Source organism: Terrapene carolina, unplaced genomic scaffold, assembly GCF_002925995.2.
Source record: "Terrapene carolina triunguis isolate 2854851 unplaced genomic scaffold, T_m_triunguis-2.0 Scaffold95, whole genome shotgun sequence".
In the NCBI taxonomy this organism is placed as follows: domain Eukaryota; kingdom Metazoa; phylum Chordata; order Testudines; family Emydidae; genus Terrapene; species Terrapene triunguis.
Window position 1 is genome coordinate 37,048,838 of NW_020664446.1, and position 25,920 is coordinate 37,074,757.

A 25,920-nucleotide genomic window follows, 5' to 3' on the forward strand; every position below is an offset into this window, starting at 1 on the left:
GGGGGGGGGGGGGGGGAGGGGACACCCGAGCGGCCGTTTGCGTCGCGGGCTTTGCGGTAGGCACTCCGCAGCTCCTTCACTTTAATCCTGCACTGCAGGACTCCCGGTCATGGCCCCTTTCCATCATGTCCTTTGATACCTTCCCGAAGGTATTGTAATTCCTACGGCTGGAGCGCAGCTGGGACTGTACAGCTTCCTCCCCCCAAACACTGATGAGGTCCAGCAACTTGCCATTGCTCCATGCTGGGGCTCGCTTGGCGCGTGGAGGCATGGTCTCCCGGAAAGATTCGCTGATAGCACTCCACACCACGCCGGGCTGAGCAAACAGGAAGGGGATTTTTAAAATTCCCGGGGAATGTAAAGGGTCGGTCACGTGGTTGGTTACCTGAGGCCAGGGCAGTATAGTTTGAACTGATGACCAGAGTGGCTAGAACAGGCATTGTGGGATACTGCCGAATAATTCTGGAGGCCATTCACAGCACATTGGGCGCCCACACTGGTGCCGTAGCGCTGCAGCGGCAGTGCAATACTCGCTATTCCTCTCGGAGAGGTGGAGTACATGCAGCACTGCAACCACGGAGATACAGCGCTGCAAATGCCTTGCCAGTGTGGACGGGGAGTGAGTTACAGCGCTGGGGGAGCCTTTACAGCACTGTAACTCGCAAGTGTAGCCAAGGCCATAGAATATTAGGATTGGAAGAGATCTCAGGAGGTCATCTAGTCCAATTCCCTGCTCAAAGCAGGACCAACACCAACTAAATCATCCCAGCCAGGACTTTGTCAAGCCGGGCCTTAAAAACCTCTAAGGATGGAGATTCCACCATTTCCCTAGGTAACCCTTTCCAGTGCTTCTTCACCCTCCTACTGAAACAGTGTTTCCTAATATCCAACCTAGACCTCCCCCACTGCAACTTGAGACCATTGCTTCTTGTTCTGTCATCTGCACCACTCAGAAAAGTCGAGCTCCATCCTCTTTGGAACCCCCCTTCAGGTAGTTGAAGGCTGCTATAAAATCCCCCATCACTCTTCTCTTCTGCAGACTAAATAACCCTAGTTCCTTCAGCCTCTCCTCGTAAGTCATGTGCCCCAGCCCCCTAATCATTTTCATTGCCCTCCGCTGGACTCTCTCCAATTTGTCCACATCCCTTCTGCAGTGGGGGCCCAAAACTGGACGCAATACTCCAGATGTGGTCTCACCAGTGCTGAATAGAGGGGAATAATCACTTCCCTCAGTCTGCTGGCAATGCTCCTACTAATACAGCCCAATATGCCATTGGCCTTCTTGGCAACAAGGGCACACTGCTGACTCATATCCAGCTTCTCGTCCACTGTAATCCCCAAGTCCTTTTCTGCAGAACTGCTGCTTAGCCAGCTGGTCCCCAGCCTGTAGCAGTGCATGGGATTCTTCCTTCCTAAGTGCAGGACTCTGCACTTGTCCTTGTTGAACCTCATCATATTTCTTTTGGCCCAATCCTTCAATTTGTCTAGGTCACTCTGGACCCTATCCTTACCCTCCAGCGTATCTACCTCTCGCCCCAGCTTAATGTCATCTGCGAACTTGCTGAGGGCGCAATCCATCCCATCATCCAGATCATTAATGAAGATGTTGAACAAAACTGGCCCCAGGACCGACCCCTGGGGCACTCCGCTTGATACCGGCTGCCAACTAGACATCGAGCCGTTGGTCACTACCCGTTGAGCTCGACAATCTAGCCAGCTTTCTATCCACCTTATAGTCCATTCATCCAATCTATACTTCTTTAACTTGCTGGCTAAAGTCAAGAAATCCACCGCTTTCCCCATATCCACGGAGCCAGTTATCTCATCATAGAAGGCAGTCAGGTTGGTCAGGCATGACTTGCCCTTGGTGAATCCATGCTGACTGTTCCTGAACACCTTCTTCTCCTCCAAGTGCTTCAAAATGGATTCCTTGAGTATCTGCTCCATGATTTTGCCGGAGACTGAAGTGAGGCTAACCAGTCTGTAGTTCCCTGGGTTCACTTTCTTCCCTTTTTTAAAATATGGGCACTATATTTGCCTTTTTCCAATCATCCGGGACCGCCCCCAATCACCCCGAATTTTCGAAGATAATGGCCAACGGCTCTGCAATCAACATCAGCCAACTCCCTCAGCACCGTTGGATGCATTAGATCTGGACCCATGGACTTGTGCATGTCCAGATTTTCTAAATAGTCCTTAACTTGTTCTTTCACCACTGAGGTCTGCTCACCTCCTCCCCATACTGTGTTGCCCAGTGCAGCAGTCTGGGAGCCAGTGGCAGATTAATAATTTTGCCGCCCCTAGGCCAGGAAATAATTGCCGCCCTTTTCCCGCCCCAACTCCGCCCTTTTCCCGCCCCCCTCCCCAAAGTCCCCGCCCCAACTCTGCCCCCTCTCTTCCCCTATTGGATCTCTTCCCCAAATCCCCGCCCCCGGCCCCGCCTCTTCTCCCAGCGCATGGTGTTCCCCCTCCTCCCCCCTCCCTCCCTGCCCCGCGAAACAGCTGTTTCGCGGCGCAAGCGCTGGGAGGGGAGAGAAACAGGACGCTGTGGCGCGCTTGCAGAGGAGGCGGAGGTGAGCTGGAGCAGGGGGGTGGGGCGCGGAGGGGAGCTTCCACCCCTGAAAATTTGCCACCCTAGGCCTAGGCGTTGTCGGCCTAGGCAATAATACGGCGCTGCTGGGAGCTGATCTTATCTGTGAAGACTGGGGCAAAAGAAAGCATTGAGTACTTCAGCTTTTTCCACATCATCTGTCACTATATTGCCTCCCCCATTCAGTAAGGGGCCCACACTTTCACTGACCTTCTTCTTGTTGCTAACATACCTGTAGAAACCCTTCTTGTTACCCTTCACATCCCTTGCTAGCTGCAACTCCAGTTGTGCCTTGGCCTTCCTGATTACACCCCTGCATGCTCTAGCAATATTTTTGTACTCCTCCCTAGTCATCTTTCCAAATTTCCACTTCTTGTAAGCTTCCTTTTTGAGTTTAAGCTCACCGAAGATTTCACTGTTAAGCCAAGCTAGTCGCCTGCCATATTTGCTATTCTTTCTGCACATCGGGATGGTTTGTTCCTGTGCCCTCAATAAGGCTTCTTTAAAATACAGCCTTATTTTGGTTCTATCTAAATTGGTTCTATCATGCAGCTTATAGGAATAAGCTATCAAAAGGCTTTTTTGAATATTTCAGATTCTGTATGTTTTAGAAATTACACTAATGGCTAAGATAGGGAGCTGCTGTTGAGATGACATGTTCCATCTTATAATTTTATCTAAACTAAAAGTGAACTGATTTTATTATTTGAGGATTATTGTACCTTATGGGCACCTAAAAAAAACACAACATGGATTTTAAAGATACTTATTACTGCTTTGAAATGTCACATCCATAGTTTAAGATGAGAAAAAACAGCAACCATGTAAGTATATTTATTGAGAAAAACTAACATTTACAAAATAGTGTCACATTGAAGCAAAAGAGAAAGGGGTCCTCAAGGAGCCCTTGAAATCACTGATCTTTTACTTCAATGTGACAAATTTAAGCTATGACAGTGCTGACAAAAGCTCACTGAGTTATTTTTCTAAGGAACGGCATCTCGGCTTGAGCACTTTTGCAGCAGAGCAGTGTGGCGAAGAACCCAGTTCCCATAGCGATTAGTGCCTAAATTCATGTCCTGTTTGTGCCCATATAGCCCCAGATAAAGCTTTGCTGAAGCAGTCTATACAACCTGAAGTGCAATTTGCATTAAATCAGACTTCGTGAATGAGTAATATAATTGGAGGTGAAGAGAAATCTCGTCCAAAGATGCAGTTTTTCTATTGGATAATATCAATTTTGTTTTCTTAAGATAAAGAAATCCTAAATAACTACAGTCAAACTCACTAAAAAAAAAAACACACCCAATAATGAATATACTTTTTACTGAATTATCCATATTTCATGAAATGGGGACAGGGAGAAGAATTCATGTTTCCCTCCTCTCTCCTTTCCTTTATCTTCCTTGTCTTGCGGGTCTTTTGGTTAATACAGTCCTGTCTTAATAGTTCAACTATTCTATTGTCTTGTGACTGTGCTGCTGCTGGGCACATGATTATAAAGGATGGATTTGAACTGACATTGGAGGTGACATGCAGTGGATTTGTCTTATTTCTCATGTCTCCCTTTTATCTAAGATATCTTAAATGCCTTTTGAATTCTCTACTGTGCATATTTTCAGTGTCACTGAAACTCCATCACTGACTTATGATTGATGGGATTCTTCCTATCAGGTTTAAGGAAAAATTCATAATAAACAGTGCAATGTATAGTCAAGCAAAATTTGCTCTGGATTTCATATTTTCCGGCTAGATTCAGGACATGTTCTACTAGTATACTTTTTCTTATTAGGAAAGAATGAACAAGTTCAGATAAAGTAAGAGCCAACTAAAACCTCTAACCAAACCAAACCTGAATTCAGGCTGAGATTCTAAATAGGAAAAGGAAAATATTATATACTATATTTATGTTTTACCCCTTGTTCTGCACTTCCTGGGTTTGGCTAGCTCTGAAAGCAGAAATACAATATAAAATGCTATTCTCCCGATATTTCTGACTCAGTCAGTGAAAATAGTACAGAAATCATGCTAAAGAACAAGATGAATTTAATCACGCTTAATTACCCAAATATATGCAGATAAACATTAGAATTTTTTGTTTTTATCCAAAATGCCTCTCCACTCTGAGTTTATCCCAAAATATCATCCATCAGCACAATCCCTTCTTGTGATTCACAAGTATAACAAATAATAGTATTGAAAACTACAATATATTTGTGTCATGTGTTTCATAACAAAACCATAAAAACTAACTAAAGAGAAAACAGAAAGTTTACCCCTAACTCACTGGTATCTCTCCCAACTCCCAACGTACCTTCCTTCTCTGAGGTTTCCCTACATCTTCCCTCTCTTTAAAAACACCCTGCAGTAAGATAATCCGAAGTCCACTTATGATGTTCTTAATGTATTGTATTATTAACATCATGCTTACCAAAATTTAATAAAAAGGTAGGATATATGCATACACACCTTTGGAAGCCAATGGGCAGATCCACCAGCTGAGGAGATAAAGGCCAAACTCCAACTCAACTCCCTTTCCTCAGGGCCAGATTGATTAACAAAGTAAATTCCAACCCATAATCAAAGTAACACAGAAGACTTGGTAACAGCCAATAGAGGCCTTTCCAGCTTTCAGCAAACTGGGAGAGGGCTCAGAGGAGAGGGCATGTCCTTTTCCCTTTAGGAAACCTTCCTTACGACAGCTTTTATTTTCTTTTATATCCCCACCCCAGATCACTCAGATAATGGGCAGGGAACTTGGTTCTATTTGTAATCCCTTATATGCTGGAATTTAAGGAGGACCTATATACCTTGTCATAACCTTATAGATTTGTTAATCCTCAACAAATATCATTTTTATGTTTGGTATTCTCTTCCTTGATATATCCCACTACAATTAAATTAAATGTATATTTGACTTGTCTGCCAGACCATTGAGAAGTGAGAGTGAAAAATAAAGGAAAATTCTAAGGGTTCGTAGGCAATAAAGCCCAGGTTTTTTAAAGGTATTTAGGTGTTGCTCCTCTCAGCATTGCAAGGCCTACATGACTTGGGAGCCTAAATCTCATTTTCAAAAGTGCCTAAATTTTGAAAATGAGACTTGTAACACTGAACATAGCAATGGCTAAATACCTTAAAAAATCTGGGCCTAAATGCTCCAGGCCTCATTAGCAAACTTTTAGGTACACCTTAGGCACACTATGAGTTCCCGTGACTCTGATACTAACAGTGATGCTGAAAGCACATGTATTACTCCTCAGATGCTACTATTCTCACTTCTATTGATAATGTTCCTCTAGTGCTATTATGATCTCGTACCGGCCCATCAGTTCCTCTCTCCACAGTTTCCATCATGGATGCATCATGCTCCAGAGTGGGGAGAGAATTATGGACTAATGATAGTGTAACAATATGGGACCACAGAAGCAGTAAGGAAGCATTTCCAGTACAACCGAGTAAAATTCAGAATTTACATTGTGTGGGAAATTCCATCATTTCAACATTTGTTACCATTCCAATTTGGGATGAAAAGCTGAAATTTTTTTACAGAATAGAAATTACAAATATATATTTGGAAATCTTGAAATGTATTGTTTTAACATTTTTGATGAACATTCCACAAATTTAAATATTTTGTTTCTGTAAGTTGAAATGACGGGAAATGCTTTCTTTTGAGTCATTTCAAACATTATGCTGCATTTTCTCATTGTGGCTCATTGCCATATGGGAGTATAGTTCAGGAGTCTAATGTTCTCATTCTTTCTGGTGAGCCAGTTTCCCTAGCCAAACTTTATCTCCCATAATGCAACCAGAGTGATGCGACTCACAGGACATGCAATGCTGTGTGTTGCATTATGGGAAATGTAGTCCTCCAGGGAGCTCAGCATATAGGAAAGAATGGGGGCCTGAACTACAACTCCCATATTCCCAACTCCCATACTGCAATAAGTTGATAAGGCAATGCAGTTTAATACTTCATTGAACTAATTCCAAATTAAACATTTTGGATCACTTCAACAAAAAATCTCTTTTTTGCAAAAATCAGTATTTTCCTGCAGAAATTTTCAGTTTTCCAGAAACTGCATTTTCCATCAGAAAATCAACCTGACAGAAAAATCCCTGCTCTAGTTATCAGTGTTCTCAGCATTATGGTTAATGTCAAGGAGAAACAGACATCTCACTTCTGAAAAAAAAAGTCTTCTTAAAAGCTGTGTTAAAAAGAAATGGTTTAATATGAAGGGAAAATGAGACAGTGAGGTGGTCAGAGAAAAAGGACAAACAGGACATAGGGGGGATGTGTGACTGTGCACCTGCCTGTGGTGCCTATCACCTGGGATGCTATGTCCAGGGCCTAAGTTAGAAGTAGTGACAGTAAAGTTAGTTTTTTGTGTTTTGTTTTTTTAAATAAGATGGAAAGAGTGAGTGGCTGCAGACTCATATCTGGCATGGGGATGGAGGGTGCAGGTTGCCCCTGAATAGGAGGATTAAGTTGAAGAATCTGCCAATTTACAATCTAAGGTCTTGTCTACATGAACAACTGGTTCTCAGTAAGCTGTGGTGTGAATCTACACCACACTAGCCTGCCGAGGACTCAATATCCACACGGATGCTGCAGATATGCATTAACAGTTTGTTAATACACTTTGATCTATTCCTTCTTGAAAGACTATTAGATGAAAGCACATTAACTTACTGTCAATGAGCTTCAGCAGGGTCCAGATGGACAGTTACCCCTTTGCAGGCTAGTGCGGGATAGAGTCACATCCCCGCTTGCTGCAAACAAATTGTTTGTGTAGACAAGCCCTAAGTAAGTTTAGTTTCCCATCTGCTGGTTGGTTTGTGTGCATATGAAAAAGAGACACGGGGAATATCCTTGTGTACCACTGCAGCCAAGATTTGATTTAACCTTACAGCCATGATGTAGCTCCTTGAATAAATAAATTAAATGTGAGCTCCCTCTAATCAGTCACCAGAATCTTTGCTAAGCTTTATTTTTTAAAGCAGGAATACATTCTTCATAACACTTTCTCCTTTTGAGGAGCTATCTGCAAGTATGGCTACCATACAGCTAGGTTTTCCTGGTCATTGCCTCTTTTTTGAGCCTCCATCCTCTGTCCAGGCAGATTTTTCAAACAACAGGCAATGTCTGGGATTTTTTCAAAGATGCTGCAGCTCAGAGAGCCCCGATTGGTCCACTTCCTGACTGGGTTCCCTCTCTGGCATTGGCAGCCGATTGGTCCATTCCCCTGCAGCCACAGCTGCTGAATCATACCCACCCAGGCCCTGGCTCCCAGCCCTGCGGAGAGGGGTCCCATAGAGAGGGACTGACTGATGATCGGCAGTGCGTCCTGGGCTTGTGCCAGCCACCATGCCACTATGACATGGAATAACACTGCCCCCAATCTCCAGTAAGTACCCCGCTGCAGATACCCCCTCCAACTTCCCCAATTGTACCCGTCCTTCAGCTCCCTCTTCTCCCTCGCCCCCTCCCCTCCGCAGTGTACTCTTTTGGGGAACCTGAAATATGGTAACCTTATTTGCAAGGGCTGGCCCCACCCCCGTTACTAACTATAGGGAGCAAATTTTCTTGATATACACAAAATCATACTTATACAGATAAAAGCCAATCCTCTTCCTCTCTCATACATGCAGAACAGCAGCGATCTGATAAGAATCACAACTAGTCAAACCCACATCGATGCAGCATGAAGACCAGCAGTATCCTGGCTCACTAGCTCTACCCTAGCATTCCAGAAAACTTTATCTAGCTCTCTACTGAGTCTTCAAACTGTTCCTCCATCTGGCATTTTGTGTTCTATCCCCTCTCTTCTACCCCTCATTCAGTATTTTCTACCCCTTTCTTGTGATGGCTGTTATTTCTCCCCAGGCCTGCTTATATCCCTTATCTGTGGGCTGGTTGAAACAAAGTAAAATTTATTAGAACCTTATCTCAGAAGTGAGGGCTTTGAGATCAAGATTAAAATGAATTAGAATCGTACTGAATCATGGGAGGTAGCAACTTTTTATAGTCTCTTATTATAATTTTAACATTGTCAGATTTTTCTTAGAAATGATGCATCAGTTATTTATAAACTTGGGAAGGAGCTTTCACTAAAAACCCTTTCATCTCCTATGGGGGGGGGAAGGGGGGAAATGTTTATCTGCAGGATTAAGATAATTAAAAAGAAAAACAGTCTGCCAATCATATGATTCCCATCTTCTTGGCAACCAGTCATAATATCAAAAGTTCAGTTCTGGTTGGGAGCTTTACATTTACTTCCTTATCAGGATGTAGAAAAATAAATAGTATTGTGGATTGTGTGAAATATCATTGAAACTAGTGGGCGGAAGCACTGCCCTTCATTTAACACAGCTATAAGAAACTATTGTGCTCTTTTATGGAACCAGAAAACAAACAATAGCAGCCTTCACCTAAAACACAGGCATATGTACTGTCCAAAACAAAGACACATAAGAGCAGAGGGGTTTTCCTGGGTATTGTTTTAGAAGAAGTGATGTAAAAGTAAAAGTAAAACATGATTTTATTTTATTTTATTTCTTAAGTTGTGTTAAATCCTGTCCATTAGTTCAAAAGCCTGACCCACATACCTCAGCTTGCTGACACTTGGGGCACTGCCAAGAAAACAACACAAAATAACAAAATATTTTGAGTGACAAATTCTTCATTTGGCAGCATGTCCCAATGAGTGACAAAATATTATAAAAAAAAAATAAACAGCTTAAAATTACTACTACTAAAGATTCCAAATGTAAGCCAGGACTCAAAAACTAATTTTACAACATCAACACAATTTATTTAGATCAAATTAAAAGATTTCTAATTGCTTTTTTCCCCCTCACTAATCTTAGCAATTGGTGTACGTGAAACATCAATCATTTGGTAGAATAGAAATTAACTGTTATAGCAGCAGGAGACTGTGGTCTTGCGACGATATTCAATTCCATTAACATTAAGGTTTCTCATTAACAGTGGTAGCCTGGTTAGTTTCAAGTTGCTCTTGCTTCTAGTTTCACTACAGAACTGAATTGGAAGCTCCAAAGTTATCATTTAATAAAAAAATTTACTCCATACCTTCTCAGTGGAAATGGGTCACCACATTTTCAATAAGACTTTGGGGCTAATACTGATTAACTATTCATAGTGAATTATACAAATATTAACATTGGCAAATGTCCATAAAATAAAGAAATAAGTATGAAAATGCATACAGTATGGCATGATATGTAAGTGCATCATGATGAGACATTACTAAAAGATGTTTCTGAAAATATACAAATTTATTTTAAATGCTGTATAAATACATAATTCCCTTCAGCTCATAGCAGAATTAAAAATAAAGAAAACTAAATTAACAAGTTTCAGAGTGGTAGCCGTGTTAGTCTGTATCAGCAAAAAGAACAGGAGTACTTGTGGCACTTTAGAGACTAACAAATTTATTCGGTCATAAGCTTTCGTGGGCTAAATCCCACTTCATCAGATGCATGCAGTGGAAAACACAGTAGGAAGATATATATACACAGAGAACAGGAAAAAGTGGGTGTTGCCATACCAACTCTAACGAGACTACCTTAATTTGTTAATCTCTAAGGTGCCACAAGTACTCCTCATTCTTTTTGTTAAATTAAAACAAGTAAAGCAAAATTTGTAAACTTTTCTACTTAAAGACAAAAAGCACAGTATATTTATACTGCCGACTATTTAGCTTCTAAACTAAAATAATTCTATGCTTCATAGTCTCTAACATTTTTACTGTGATCTTCAAGCACACCGTGATTAACTTACCCTCACTTGCCCGACAAAAGCATTCACTTCCTCTTCTTGTACAGATAGATTTTTAGGTAGAAAGGGATCAAAGACTGGTCCATTGTCATTTACGTCGGTCACCACCACATTAACAGTGGCAGTTGAGGTCTGCAGGGAAAGATAAAATAGTGAGCCAAATATTTGCACTTTACATGATGTCTTACTACTATGTATGATTAGAGCTCTGCTGTGAAAAAGCACTAAACGTGAAACAAATTAAAAATATCACTCTTCCCCTGGTCTGTGAAAAGTCAAGCATTAGTCAGTTTTGCCTTTTGTTTGTCAGCTTTTGGGGGAATGGAGGGTGTGTTAAAGCAAAGACTATGGATCCATTTCACGTACCTTTGGGAAACATGAACATTTGTGATTTTCTTCCTTCCCTGTATTTCATCATGAAACACCATGTTTTCTGGCAGAAATAGCTAGTTTTGACCCTTGACCAAATTCTTGTTAAAACTCATAAAAACTAATTGTTCTGTTTCATGTACAAATTCCAGGATGTAGCATTTAGTTTAACTGTAATCTGTTCAAAGACTTGTAGCATACTCAGCAGGCCACAGAAAATTTTTATCTTTAAAAATGTAATCATTAATATAAGTTGACCTGTGACCTACACTAAGTGCTTGTGTAACCCACACACCTTCTGGGTGTGGTGTTCTGTCCCATCTAGTGGCACTGAGACCACTTAAAGAGAGATAAAAATGAGTCTGCGCTACACCCTTAGCTAACAGTTGGCTGTTAGTCGGCTTTTAGCTCATGCAGTAGAGGCTCATGCACTAAGCTGCAGAGGTCCCCGGTTCAATCCTGCCCGCCAACAACCGGGATCTGTCGGCAGGGCTGGCTTTAGGAAGTGCGGGGCCCGATTTGAATACCCGGCGGCGGTCCGGGTCTTTGGCGGCACTTCGGCGGCAGGTCCTTCACTCGCTCCGGGTCTTCCGCGGCACTGAAGGACCCGCCGTCGAAATGCCCGGAGCGAGTGAAGGATCTGCCGCCGAAGTGCTGCCGAAGACCCGGACCACCGCCGGGTGAGTAAAAATTAAAAAGGCGCCTAAGTTAGGCACTCTTCTTTAGGGCGTGGGGCCCTCTTAGGCACGAGCGCGGGGCCCGATTCAGGGAAATGGGGGGAATCGTCCTAAAGCCGGCACTGTCTGTCGGCATATACTTATCTACACCCTGAGTTACTGAGCTTCATGTCAAGGTGTGAATTTACAGTGCAAAGATGTGCCATGCAGTCAAGTCCCCTGTGGTCACTGCTATGCCAAACTGCACTCCAAGACTTTCACTGTACCATAGCAGTGTCCGTGTGGCAAGTTACTGTGTCGAACCTTGTGCACTATAGATTTACACCCTGGCTTGAGACCCAGTAGACAAGCCCAACAAGACAACCTCTTTCCTCATGAGACATGGCCACAGTTGCTGTCAATGAAGGGGTCTGAACTACAGCTTCAATGGTATTAAAAAGCAGAAAGCTGCTTGTAGGATGGTCTCTACTAGGACCCCATTCTTTTGGAAATCAGTTCTTCCCAGTCTGTAATAGCCCAGGTTTGTTAACCTTTAGGTCAGGCTGCAAAGGCCATCTTTTTTCTTTGTCCAATATGGATCTGGGTTGACAGCAGGGTGAGGCTGAAACTCCAGTGCTGGCTTTGTCGATGGGAGTTTATTATTCAGTTCTTCTTATATTTATGATGCTTTAACGAGTAATCAATACTCAGTCATACATTTGTCTTGTTTTGACATAATATACTACATACTTAAACACACACAAAGTATTTTAAAAATTATATGAAAATAATGGTGCAATTAACTAGCTTCTTGTAGTGGCTTTTTGCTCAGTTGCTTACTATTTATTTCTGAAACTTGTCATTCCTATATTTAACTTATTTTAGGAAGCTCAAGCTCTTTTTTTAAAGATGTACAAAATCATTGTCAACAATAAGGAGGCTCCAGAACATTCACTGTTGATGATACACAAAGCACACTGAATTCAATTTGTTTTAATAAGCTAATCTGATTCTGCACAATGAAAAGAAATAAAATCTCTTAGATTTAGTAAACTGAGAAAACATGACATGGAAATCATAGACATCAGAAAATAAATAGCTGTCAGTTTGAGAGATTTTTTTTTTCTATTACAAAGAAACTTTAATGGAATGTTTCTACAATGTGCTTGTTGCTTTCATGATGCTGTCAATAGTGAGTCAGCCTAGTGCATCATTTAGAACATTTAGATTTGTTACTCAGCAGCCAAAACACATTTTGTCTGATTGCTTTTGAATCAAGTTTATGAAAGTAAAATTATTATTCTGATTTGCTTACAGATCCAACTTTGTGTCTGAAGAAAAAAGAATATCAATGTGTGTGTGTGTGTGCGCGCACGTGCATATTACACACATAAATCTACGTACTGTGGAAAATTCAATTATCACAAGCATTTTTTTTAAATGACACCCATAAATGCCCAGAGTTTTGTGTAATGATGGTCTGTAACAGTACTATTAAACATTAAACCAATAAAGAGAGCTTCTCTTATCATACTCAATCCCATCTCAAAATTCAGATCTAAAATGTGACCTATGACCGCCTAATGATCTTTCTAATAAAAAAATAAAATCCCAGTCTCTAAGACATCTTGTATTGCCCCTGCACAATTGTTTTTTGCCAAAATGGTCATTATGGCCTTACCACAAATACAGTCTATCAGTCTGAATGCTGGTATAATTCTAGAAAGGCACATACGAGGGAACAAAACACTTTCCTTCAGCTTTCAGCCACTCAAGGGAGGGGTGCAATTTTGTGTCATTCTTTAACATAAGTTCAATTTTGATGTGAGGGGAACTTGCAATAAATCTCAGGAATTCTTACAGCGCAGGGATTAGCCTCGGGGCGAGGGGGGGAAGGAGACATATCAGAGAGGGAAATGGGCAATTATCAGTGAAAAGCAAGAAAAAAGAGAAACTTGAGTGAGAAAGGGACAAGATGCCCAACAAAATACAAAAGGGTAAAGCAGACTTTCCCTCAATCTGTATGGTAATATGGGGGAAAGAAACGAGTTTACTGCCACCTCCGAGATATCTGAAGAGGTTTACTGGGAACCTGGGCTCTTTACCTTAGAGATAACTGGCAGAGACCCAAGGGCTACTGGATCATTATAAGATCAGACAGGGCTCATTTTAGAACCTAGGTCTTAATTTTCCATCATTGCTTTTATTTTCACCTTGAGTGTGCCTTGCTATACATATTATTGCAGGGCTGACGCTGTTTTTGGCAAGTTCTTATGTAATTATATATGTGATATTGCTGAACTACAGGAGGTTAAGAGAAGGATGAGAATGATCATGCTCATGGAACAATACTCATAGGAAGAGAGATGGAAAAGATTAGGATTGTTTACCTTAGAAAGCAGATGAATAAGACAGGACAAGACAAAAGTACATATAACATTGAATGCTATCGGGAAGGTAGATTGGAAGCATCTGTCCTCCCAGTTTCAAAACACAAGAACAAGGGGACAGTCAATGAAATTAAAAGGAGGGAAATTCTAAAATGATAAAAGGAAATACTTTTTTCAAACTATGTATAACTGAACTGTGGAAGTCTCTGCCACAGGAAGTCATTGAGGCCAAGAACTTAAGATTCTAAAACAATTTGGACATTTATATGGGCATATAGAATATACAGGTAATAAAAATGTTGTGGAAGGGTTATTAAGCCTCATACTTGAGGGCTTAAACCAATCTCTATTAGAGATGAGAATGAGACCTAATATGGGTTGTAAATGACTCAACTGTCTACTGTTGGATAGTTGCACTTCTCTCTGAAGTATCTGGTGCTGGCCACTGTTGGAGACAGGATACTGAACTACATGTACCTTGACTCTGGATCCAGTCTGTCAATTCCTATGTTCCTGTATTTGCTTCAATGTCATAATAAATCATCCTGTCATAGAAGCACTATCCTGTTTCAACATTCATCTTGGTCTGGGAGGAGAATACATGATCTTTTAAAATAGCCTGAAAATTGTATTGATTTTGAGGCCCTAATTAGATAATCAAACTTAATCCAAAATTTACAAGAAAGCACATCAACTTTTGTTTGTTTGTCTTATTTAAAACTTCCATGGTACTCAAATATGCTCTTGACCCAGTACCAACATTTTTAAATAGAGCTACCATAATTTCTACAGTAGTCACAACTTAGTGAACCATTAGAAGTAAATTAATTCACTGAGCTGTGCATATAGTATAGAGATATTATAAAAAAATACATATCCAAGAGGTCTTTGTTTGTCCCCCGATCCCCTTTTTTTGCTGTCAACTTCTCTAGCATTTGTGATTCACAACAAAAGAACACTTTGGAATTCTCTATTTTTCTCCTCTAGACTCATAAACCTCTATCAACTTCATCCGATTGCATTATCATTTTTGCAATGCTAATAATGGACATACAGTGTTAAATAGGTGCTATTTTTCACCGTCATGAGTACATGATGCGAACCCTATAGATGGTCTTTAACTCAGTTAACTACATTGGTCTCCTTTGGGATGCATGTAACATATATTGGTGATTCTGCCATTAGTTCACCTTGGTAACTGCCACACTCAAAAGATTGTTTAATAAAATGTGTGTGTGTGTGTGTGTGTATTCCAATAAGGGGCTCCAGAGCAACAGTGTCATGACTAGCACCCACAGCAAAAGGGTGACAAGTATATCCTAAGATATCCTTCAGTAAGCAACCGGGGTGAATTACGGGGCCTCTTTTTAGCCTATCAATGAGCAGAAAATAGAGCCAGAAAATAAACTGTGGGTCTTATGGCCTTTCAACAGCCACAAGAGTAATTACCTGGCACAACAGTTAATATGAGGGAAGGCCCACAGTTTAGGGTATACTTTTTTGGTGGGGTGGGAAGAAGGTAAATGCATACACTGTGAGGGAGATCTTCCTCTCTACAACCAGTTCCATGCGGCTCACTTTCATGTACGGTCAGACAGCTCCATCATATTTCACACCACCGATTTCCTATTGCAGGTACCAATGCTGTGATTGCTCTGAAAGTCATGTAAGCCATGATTCGCTTTTTGCAAAATGAGGACATTCTTCTAACAAAGAAGCTTCTACCACACAGACACGGAGATGGAGATTCTTTAAACGCTCGTCTATTATTCCACCTTCATCAGAGAAAATTCTGGTGAATATGAGAACTGTGAGAGTTATTCTTGCCTTATAAAGCTAAAGGAACAAAATCAATACTGAAAGAAATACATGAGTTCAGTGTATCTAATTAGGAGCCTGTTTACTCTTTTACAGCAGGCTTTCTTGTCTTGTTAGTAAAAAAAATTGCTGAATCATACATCTCAGAGCCTCATGAATCAGGAACAGAGTCAGATTCTCACTCTTATTCATACTTCAGCTGCCTCCACACACTTCTGAAACCTCCCCAGCTCAGCATCCTACAACATTGCTGTTTGACCTCTCCACTTGATTCTCAGCTTTTCCCAGTGTAAGGTGAGCTGGATATGTAAGATTGCAATTAGAGTTTAATTTGAAGGCCTAATTTGAACCTCCCAATAACTGATCAAAATCAAGCCTAATTTATGTGCTTCCCAATATTTAGAGTTAATACTCAGAATGAATGAAAAGTTTCACACAAAGTTTGAAGCACATCAATTGAAGACTCAGAAATATCATCAGAACCTGCAACATTTTGTCCATTCCTCTCCGTTCATAATCCAAAAAAGTTACATTTCATCATTTGATAGGCAAAGCGTACAAGCCACTATCTTGTGCATGGGGTATTAAAAAAAAAACAAAATGCAAAAAATAGCACCATTCACCACTAAAGCAGGAGACTCTATGGAAGCAGAGACTCCAATTAAAAAAAAGCACTTAAGCCTGTGCTTAACATAAAGCATGTGCTTAATTACTATTTAAGTCAATGGGGCATGAGCATATGCTTTAAGTGGTTTCCTAAATAGGGATGGATTTACATACCTGCTTAAGCACTTTACTGAATCAGGATTAGAGAGGGGGGGGAGAAAATACAACTTACTATTATTTCTATGTATGTCCTGATGCATTTTCTATAGAGATGTAGTGACTACGTTAGGAGGCATACAGGGCTGGATGTGAGTAATGCAGATCCCATGCTATGATATCTGCATGTAAATTTTTCAACTTTTCATAATGTCTATGTAAGTAGCAACACTGATTTAAAAAAAAATGTTTTATAGGTCAGAGTTAAAGTTATCATTGGAATGTGTAACATGAAAAGGCAGCAATAGTGCAACTTCTCAAAAGGATTGGGCACTTCCTATTTGTTGCTGAAGCAATCAATGGGTTCTTCACACATATAATAAATGTAAGCCTAATAAAAGATGAACATCTGCAATTTATAGCTTTCTTATGCCAAGTGAAATAGTTCTTATATCCATAATTCATCTCTAAGCAATAAACACAATATTTAAATAGACTACACAAATATATTTTGCTCTAAGTATGCAAGGCTCTCATAAATGTTAAAGAATAGAAGATAAATACAAAGAAAATGTCACTTACTTTATTTGTACCCTGCCATTTAATTGGAAACTGGGAATTGATGAGTGTATTGTTTGCCATAGGAAAGTGAATTTTCCTAGCTTTGATGTCAAACAAGTTTATTAATTTAGACAAACTCTAAGACAAAGACTATCATCCTAAAATACAAATGAGTTAGTAAGTAATAAGATATGAGCAAAAAGTCCAGGGCCTTATTTGATTGAAAAAGAATCTATAAAAACTGCTTATGCTCTACATGGCAGGATTTTGCTATAATAAACTTAAGAAAACTATATTTACATTTTCACCCCTGATGGTGTGAGCTCATTCACCTGCACATCTACCAATGTGATATATGCCATCATGTGCCAGCAATGCCCCTCTGCCATGTACATTGGCCAAACCGGACAGTCTCTACCCAAAAGAATAAATGGACACAAATCTGACATCAGGAATTATAACATTCAAAAACCAGTAGGAGAACACTTCAATCTCCCTGGTCACTCAATAACAGACCAAAAAGTGGCAATTCTTCAACAAAAAAACTTCAAAACCAGACTCCAATGTGAAACTGAAGAACTGGAATTAATTTGCAAACTGGACACCATCAAATTAGGCCTGAACAAAGACTGGGAGTGATTGGGTCATTACAAAACCTAAACCTAATTTTCCCCATACTAATTTCCCTCTACTGTTACTCACACCTTCTTGTCAACTGTTTGAAATGGGCCACTCTCATTACCACTACAAAACTGATATTTTCTCCCTTGGTATCTTACTGTTAACTGAACTGTTTTGTTAGACTGACCTCACACTTGGTAAGGCAACTCTTTCACGTATTTATACCTGCTCCTGTATTTTCCACTCCATGCATCTGATGAAATGGGTTCTAGCCCACGAAAGCTTATGCCCAAATAAATTTGTTAGTCTCTAAGGTGCCACAAGGACTCCTCATTGTTTTTGCTGATATAGACTAACATGGCTACCACTCTGAAACCTATATTTACATTGTGGCTTAAACATACAAAATAATAGCTATTTTTAATCAGTTGGGACAAATTCAGGTGCTCAGATATCAAGGTAAGCAAAGTGATAAGAACCAAAATAGAGTATTTATTAATGGGGTAAAATGGAATGGAAATTGTTACATTAGTATAAGTTAGTTACTCCAGGAGGTTAAGTCCTTGAAGACTCACATTTCCACAATAATGCAATTCACTGCTAATGAGAATCTAATATCTTTATAGGTATTGTAGGCTCAAAAACAGGTATGTTAACAGGAAAAAGGGCTATGGTATATGGATCTTGGTTCCTGATCCATGTGCTTATGCCAAAATGGCATAATCACAGTGAGGGGTGACTAGCAGAGCATAGGTATAATCCTGGGGGGAGAAGAGTGGGGAGTGTATCCTTTCTCACTAACATTTTACTATCTTGTCGGTGTCCCCATCAGTGCTGCTGCAGGCCTCACACTTTGTGCCCTTACCCTAAACACTTTTAAAGATGCAGTTTACACCTATATTCAGGAGCAGTAACAGTGGAGAGCCCCCTTCTAATACCAATTTACTATGAGCTAGATGAAAACACCGTAACATATTAACATGAAAACATTATTTATAAGGTATTTTTATTATTATACAGTGGGAGAGAAGCTGAATCAGAAAAAGTTTGCTAGCTTCATAGGCTTATGTCCACAAAAATGCAACTTGAGCTACTTGGAACTTGGCATCTCTGTTGAGCTTAGGGTAACCTCTCCCTGCTCCCCATCTAGAGGAATGCTGCTGTACTGCACACCAACTCAAGTTTCTCAAGGCTACTCAAGGGCTGTCCCCAAGTAGATTGCATTACACTTATCCCGTCTAGAGGTGACAAAGGTATGGATAACCATGGCTGTTCTAAGAGGAACGTTCAGAATCCTGTGGCTAATCATAAATGGATAAAGCTTCTCTGAGTTATCACCACAATCTGTTTATCTTGATGCAGCTAGGATCTAACAGGACCCAAAAGCTGTAAAATATACTAGGAATTGTGTCATTATACCCCTCAGCTGCAGGCAGGGCACAATTCTGCTATATGCCTTGCTTCTGTTTGTTTAGAACCAGTGAATGTGAAGCAGTTGTAAAAATACAGAAGGTTACTGATAGTCAGCAAGATCTAACCTGGAAGGCATGCTTGATTAAAGAGAAGCATTATAGGAGCGTATACCAAAGAGGTGGTTCTAGCCCTAAACTATTAAATCACAGATAAACTTGTGGCAGCAAAACATGAAACCAATGTATCTTTTCCAGGCCCATCTAGGACTCATGAGAGATGTAAAATACATGGCAGTTTTTGTTAACAGTTTGCAAACACTATTTTAGTGAAATAAAGATATTTTTGAGTTACAAAAATGTTACCGGATGCAGAACCTTTTCCCACCTTAACATTAGCCCAACATATGTCTTTCCAAATACATTTTAAAAAATGAATATAACAGTGTATGCTCAATTTCAGTCAGTTTTTTTTTTAAAATGACTTACATAAACCATTGTATTCTTCTTTGACAATCAAAATCAAAACTTTCATGAAGAACATAAACCCCCTGAAACTTTTATTATGTGTTATGCTATCATGGAGTATATTTTAAATTTTAATGTCAACTCCCTGGTTTCTTTCATGTGATGTCTGATAAGATTATGGGCTTGGGTGGCTGTATATACTGGATTATCCATGTCAGTCCCAGGAAACAATGAGTTTCACAAGCATGGGTAAACATTCTTGGTTTTAGTCAAAACTCCTGATCTTTAAAGGATTCTACAGATTCAAACTGACGTTCACAGGTGCTTTTCCTATACAATCACAATAGGAAATTTCAAGGACTTTCCCATATGCTGCACAAGAGAACAATTATAGGCCACATTTGCTTTCCTTAATTAGGGGCCCTATTGGTAAAAATAAAACTTTTTGAGTTCTTTGTATTGAGAAAGTACAGAATTATTTGTCTGCCTATAAAGTTCCCTTTAATACATTTAACCAAACACATTTCCACTGTACTGATTGATCAAAAACAAAAAACTAGGTAAAAGCAAACTTCAAGTTGTATTCAAAAGTCCGGAAATGCCAATGTTAACTTGCACACAAAATTTTAATTCTGTACTCTGGTGCATAAAAATGGTCATAGTCTATTTCTCAGATATCACATTTTTCTAAAACTTTCCTCAAAATATAGGCCAGACAGAAGACATGTACATAATTTTTATGAGAAAAAATATACAGATGAAGTATAACAACGTAGAGTAACGATGGCAGTATGCTCGAATATATGGTTATCAAGTTAAATTATAACATTAACTCTTTCAATGACCTTAGAAGAACATTACTGAATAATGAAATATTGGGGTAATACAATCATATGAATGACATTAATTTATAAAGGATAAGATTATTGCGGACCTAAAAAAAAATCAATTAGACAGAAACCCAAAATATTTTGATCATATTTAACTGATTTAAAAAAGGCTGGTTACATATTTCTGAAGAAATATAAGCTACACTGTATGTAAAATGTCTCAATTTTATATTCACTGAAAGATAAACAAGTACATTAAAGTAACTCTAGGGATCTGATATACTATCGAGTGATGTTGATAATGCTTGTAGAATTAATAGAAATTATATTGTAGTTGTAATTTTGTTAAACACCGACTTCCTCCCATGCATATTAAAGGGGGAAGAAAATCCTTAAGTGTCTAAATTACACAAATCTACTAGCACCCAGTTATTGCCATATATGTATAATATTTAGTTTAAATATGTTAGTAGATAAATAGTTGAAATTAATAATAGACTTTGCTAGGAAGTCAAACACTGAAGCATAACTTGGATAATGTAATTTATCATATATAGTCCAGGAAAGAAACTTTTTTCTCCACTAAAAGTGGTGCTGATTTGTTTTGATGAAGGATAAGATGAATTAAGAAAGAGAAATACACAGCAAAGATACACTGTGCTCACCTGCGCATCTCATGGCCTTGTGGACAGGAAGATTATTTTATTATCCAGTTCTGCCTCTGCCTCATTTTTAGCTAGAACTAAATGCAAGGATGGAATGTACTACAAAACATTCCATTTCACATCACAATATTTTACAGTTTTCATTAACAGTCTGTGACAGCCCTTCAACGATATTGTAAGATGAACAGATATTGATTTTAAGCCACTGGACATTCTGGAAGGACACTGCTGTGAAAAATAGACAGGACCTTCTACAAACACCATTTTCTTGTGCTCTGTAGTCAAGAGTACAGCACCTAATTTCCACTTTTCAGAGTTCCTAATTTTTTTATTAATCATTGCTTTATATGTCTTCTATAAGTTACTTCCAAGACCACAACAAACACCTCCATCTTTCTGTGTTCCTTAAATACAAAGAGCAGTAAATTAATGATCCTGAAGTACATTATATATTCCAGTCTCACATACAAATGAAGAAACATACACACATTGTTATTTTAAGTTCTTAAATAGCACAGAATAGGATTGCTTGCTTCTTACAAAAATTCAGCACACTTTGCTTGTCCAGCTATACTGAAAGGACAGGAGACACTTGATATGGTTTTAATCAGGCCGCAACTTTATTATTAAATGTCTGGGACTATCCAGCAGATAAAAGTGTACAATGCAGGTAACCCCATGTTCATTCAATAATTACCTGGGGGCTTCTACCAGCTCCCCCTCTTTTTCTATCCAGGTCCCCCAGCCAATCTATTGCTGGAACCTTACCATCCCTGCTCCCCATAGGATATAAAAAAAGGGGGTTGGCTCCCTGCCATACCATTCATAGGACCCTCAACTCCCCCCCCCACCCGCACTGTCCCCATTCTGTTCCTTTAATGAACACCTTCTTTTTAAGTCCTTTCCCAAGCCATTTATCTGGTAACTATATATCTTTCCTACGGAGTATGTGCACTGGGCATCTGCCCCAGACTTACATAATGAGTTGCAACATATAGTCTAACCCCTTCATGCCACACATCATAGGTGCCAACTCAGCCCTGGAGCACCCACAGAAAAAAAATAATGGGTGCTTACCACCCACCGGCAGCCACGCTCTCCCCCACCTCCCCTCCAGAGCCTCCGCCACAGTGGCAGCCCACTGATCAACTTATCCCCCTCCCTCCCAATGCCGCCCGACTGCTGCGGATCAGCTGCTCTGCAGCATGCAGAGGGAGCAGAAAGAGGCGGGGTGTGGGTGCAGCCTTAGGGGAAGGGATGGAGTGGGGGCAGAGCGAGGGTGGGAAGAGGCGGGGTGGGGGTTTGGGGGAAGAGGTGGAATGGGGGCGGGGCCTGGGGCGGAGGGGTAGAGAGGAAGTCGGCACCTATGCCACACATCAACAAAGCCCTCCCCGAACCCGCTGTTGGGAAGGTTGGGGGGGGAAAAAACCATGCTACCTAGGCCAATCTGGTGGTGAGGGGAAAATTCCCTCCAAGCCCCCCTGAAAAGGAGCAGCTAGTGCAATGCCCAAAGCAGGTCTTGACCAAAGCTGGCATTTCACAACCTAAAGGGGAGGAAGGGTGGGTGCTGCCTCAGCTTAGTCCATATAAAAGGGGGCTTCACTGCCCGAGGCTGCCCCTTTTAAAGCCTTTTGCATTTCTGGTTCTCTAGGGGATGAGACCACACTGACTCCTCTTCTGTTGCAATAGTTTCTGATCTCTCCACCCCCACCCCCCAACCCCCACCAGTAAGGCACCGTTCCCTTAATTCATCCAGCTGGACATAATCCACCCTGCTTGAAGGTGCAGTGTGGTCCCTCTCTAAATCCTACTAGCACCTAATGGCAATTGTATTCTGCACTGAAATCTTACCTGAAAATATCAAAGTTTGGCAATGTAACTTGAACTTGACAGATTTTTCCTTTCACCTGTCATTGTTCTGTCTATCTATGGATAAGCCTCATAACTGGGGAAACAATAACTGGCTATAAATCCTTTATACATATTCAACTGTTTGTGTTGTGGTGTTTCAGGGACAGGCAATTGGTTATGTTATTTCAAGGTCAGCATAAAAACCATGTGCCTACTAAACTTCTAGCACTGTAAACCAGAACGAATATAGCTTGGGAAGCATGGCTGAGTATTTCAAACAATCAAGAGCATTTTAAGGTATAAGAAGGACCAAAATGATAAAATGATGTCACACATGCTGTGCAGCAAAATGGAAAGCAGTACTGCTTGTTGGAGTTATCAGAAGTCAGTTGAAAACCTGTGCACTGCTGATCCATTTCCATGAATAAGATCAATTTATATTCTAGTAGTAGTGTCTAAAATGATTCTACAGCTTACGACATATTACACTGGTGAATACGTTAAAAACAACTATATAAAAGTTTTCTACCAATGTTTACTCCCAACTTTCCCATTACTCATTGATTACATTGTATTTCTGAAATGCAGGCAACTCTATAGAACTTGAAAAACTCTTAAATTGAACTGTTTTACAGTCCACTTTATATATTTGTAAACTCAAGAAGCAATATTACTTAAGCTATCTTTTCAAACAACTCCCAGTAAACACAGAGCACCTGTATACAAAGTGTCATTTTATGAAGGCTACTATTTTATACATTATTTAGAAACTGGATGAGAAGAAGTCAAAGTTCTTAAAAAACTGACTAACAGCAGCTGAAGTTCTCATTCGCGAGACAGTTAAGCTGAAAATGTCAATCAAACTGAAGCAACTAGGGCATGGTACAGAAAGTGTCCAGTGCATTCAATTGCTGAAGCCACACAGAATTCAAACAACTTTAAAACTGCCAAAATACACCTCTACCTCGATATAACGGTCCTCGGGAGCCAAAAAATCTTACCACATTATAGGTGAAACCGCGTTATATTGAACTTGTTTTGATCCTCCGGAGTGCGCAGCCCCACCCCCCTGGAGCACTGCTTTACCGCGTTATATCCGAATTCATGTTATATCGGGTCGCGTTATTTCGGGGTAGAGGTGTATGTATAAATGAAAGAAAATATAAAAGTGTTTGCTTGTTCTACTCTGAATAGGAGTTCTCACATATTTCCTAAATGTCTGTGTTCTTGGAAACTCTGAATGGATAATATTTTAAAGTGATTATTCAACCATTGTTCCTAATACTTACTCTGAACAATGGGAGTGCAAAATGTCCCAAAGCTAAATGTCCATGTTACAATTAAGGAGAGGAATTTTTTTAGGGAAAACAAAAGTAATTTTCCTTGCTCTACATGTTAATTCTTAAAGCAGATTTTGCATTAAATGTAAAAGCTAAGCTTTTCCATGTATATTTGAATCTACTTAATTCATTTAATTTCAAGTAGCATATTGCTGGATGGAAACAAATCAGATTATTATGCCAGCTAATGGTGTTTAAATATGTAATAAGTAGTTTTATTCCTTAAACAATGTTTAGATACTTGAAACAAGCCTTCCTCCCAGTGTTCCTCTTCATAAGTAACACCACACCAGTGTTTTTCCAAAAAAGAATCTGCCTCTGTAACAAAGTCTAAGGTGAAACAGTTAGAAGAAAAACTGCAGTAATCCTCATTCGTAAAAAAGTAACCATTGTTTCCTATCTATAATAGTCGATATGAGAAAAAGGACACCACCATGTGAGTCAATGAGATTTCACTTGTGAACTCCCCACTCCACCTTGCATTTAAAATATCTGACCCAACAGCAAAAGACCACTGAATATTTTTGATTGACATTAGAACAGGTCTATGAACACCAAGTATTTGACTGCCCAGCTGTGACTTTGTGTGATGTTTTCCTTTTGTATAAAACCCCAACACCACACAGGAATGTCATCACCAGTTTTTTCATTAGATCATTTAATGACAGTGAAGTTTCTTGACATATGACATAATGGCACCTGATCTCTGAAGGAAACTGCCCACCTGGCCACCAAGCTGCATAGATAACTGGGCATTAATGAAGTTTCACTTTCCACACATAAAGGAAAGTCAGTTACTTTTCATGTGAAAGGGAAGCTGTACATCAACCCAGATGTCTGAAGAGGTTGGGGGCAGGGCTGGGAGATGCATACAATGGTTCCTTTGCAGCACTTTAGGCAATTTAACTTCAAAGGGGAAAAAATGTCACATTTCATTCAACTCCAGCCCTGCTGCTACACTCAGCAGCACTTCAGAAGTGGGCTGCTAACACTAGATTTTACTTTAAAAGTTGAATTAAGAGATGTCTGGGTGGGCAAGAGGTGACGGAGGAATGGGTTTTAAGGTGAAAAAAGGAGTAAAATATTTTCAACTATCCTCATGAGGCCTTGATATTATTCCAGCAGCAGACTATAGTCTTTCTATAACCAAAACCATAATAGGAGTTGTTTAACTCTCCAGATTTAGTTTTTGCTATAGAACGTAAGAGATGAAAATGGCCACTGTGCTGAAAATGAAAATGGTCACTGGAAAAGCAGCTGAGCTCATAGAGATTAAAGGATGGAGAAGGGTTCAAAGTGTCAAGAAAATTAAAGTATTAAGACAATAATTACTTTAAGATTATTTTATGTAGACTATTAAGAGAAGGGCTGAGATGCTGGGTCATGTTATGGCTCCTGTATATTGCTATGGTGCTGTAAAAACTAACTACACTGGGGAATTTGCCCCAAGCACAAACTGTGTAGGACAGACACTGGTTTCCCCTATATGAAAGGGCTGTAAGCTCCAACATAGGAGATGTGCCAGCAGCTGGAAGCAGGATGATCCTAATAGCACTCAGCAGTACAGGATTTTTTTTTACTGCCGAGAACCAGACCATAGTCAGTCTGGGGGATGGGGTGCCATAATGTAGAGCAGCCCTTGGTTGCTCTACTTCACTCTGGGAATTGCACTGGCTCCTAGAGGTCCACAGAATGGAGAGGGTGCAAAAATGACTAAGTCATATTTGCCTCTTCCTCCTGCAGGGAGGAGCCATTCTGTGCTGCACTTCTAGCAGGTGCAGAAAAAAAC

The 25,920-nt window shown here is 40.1% G+C and overlaps 1 protein-coding gene across 1 annotated transcript in view; it reads right to left on the minus strand.

Moving 5' to 3' along the window:
* The window catches only part of PCDH15 (protocadherin related 15), an 812,634-nt gene that overhangs the window by 257,941 nt on the left and 528,773 nt on the right, over window positions 1–25,920 (minus strand). The window contains exon 17 of the mRNA XM_026651074.1: window positions 10,395–10,523. Coding sequence (XP_026506859.1) covers window positions 10,395–10,523 — 129 coding nt within the window. The remainder of the gene's footprint in view (window positions 1–10,394; window positions 10,524–25,920) is intronic.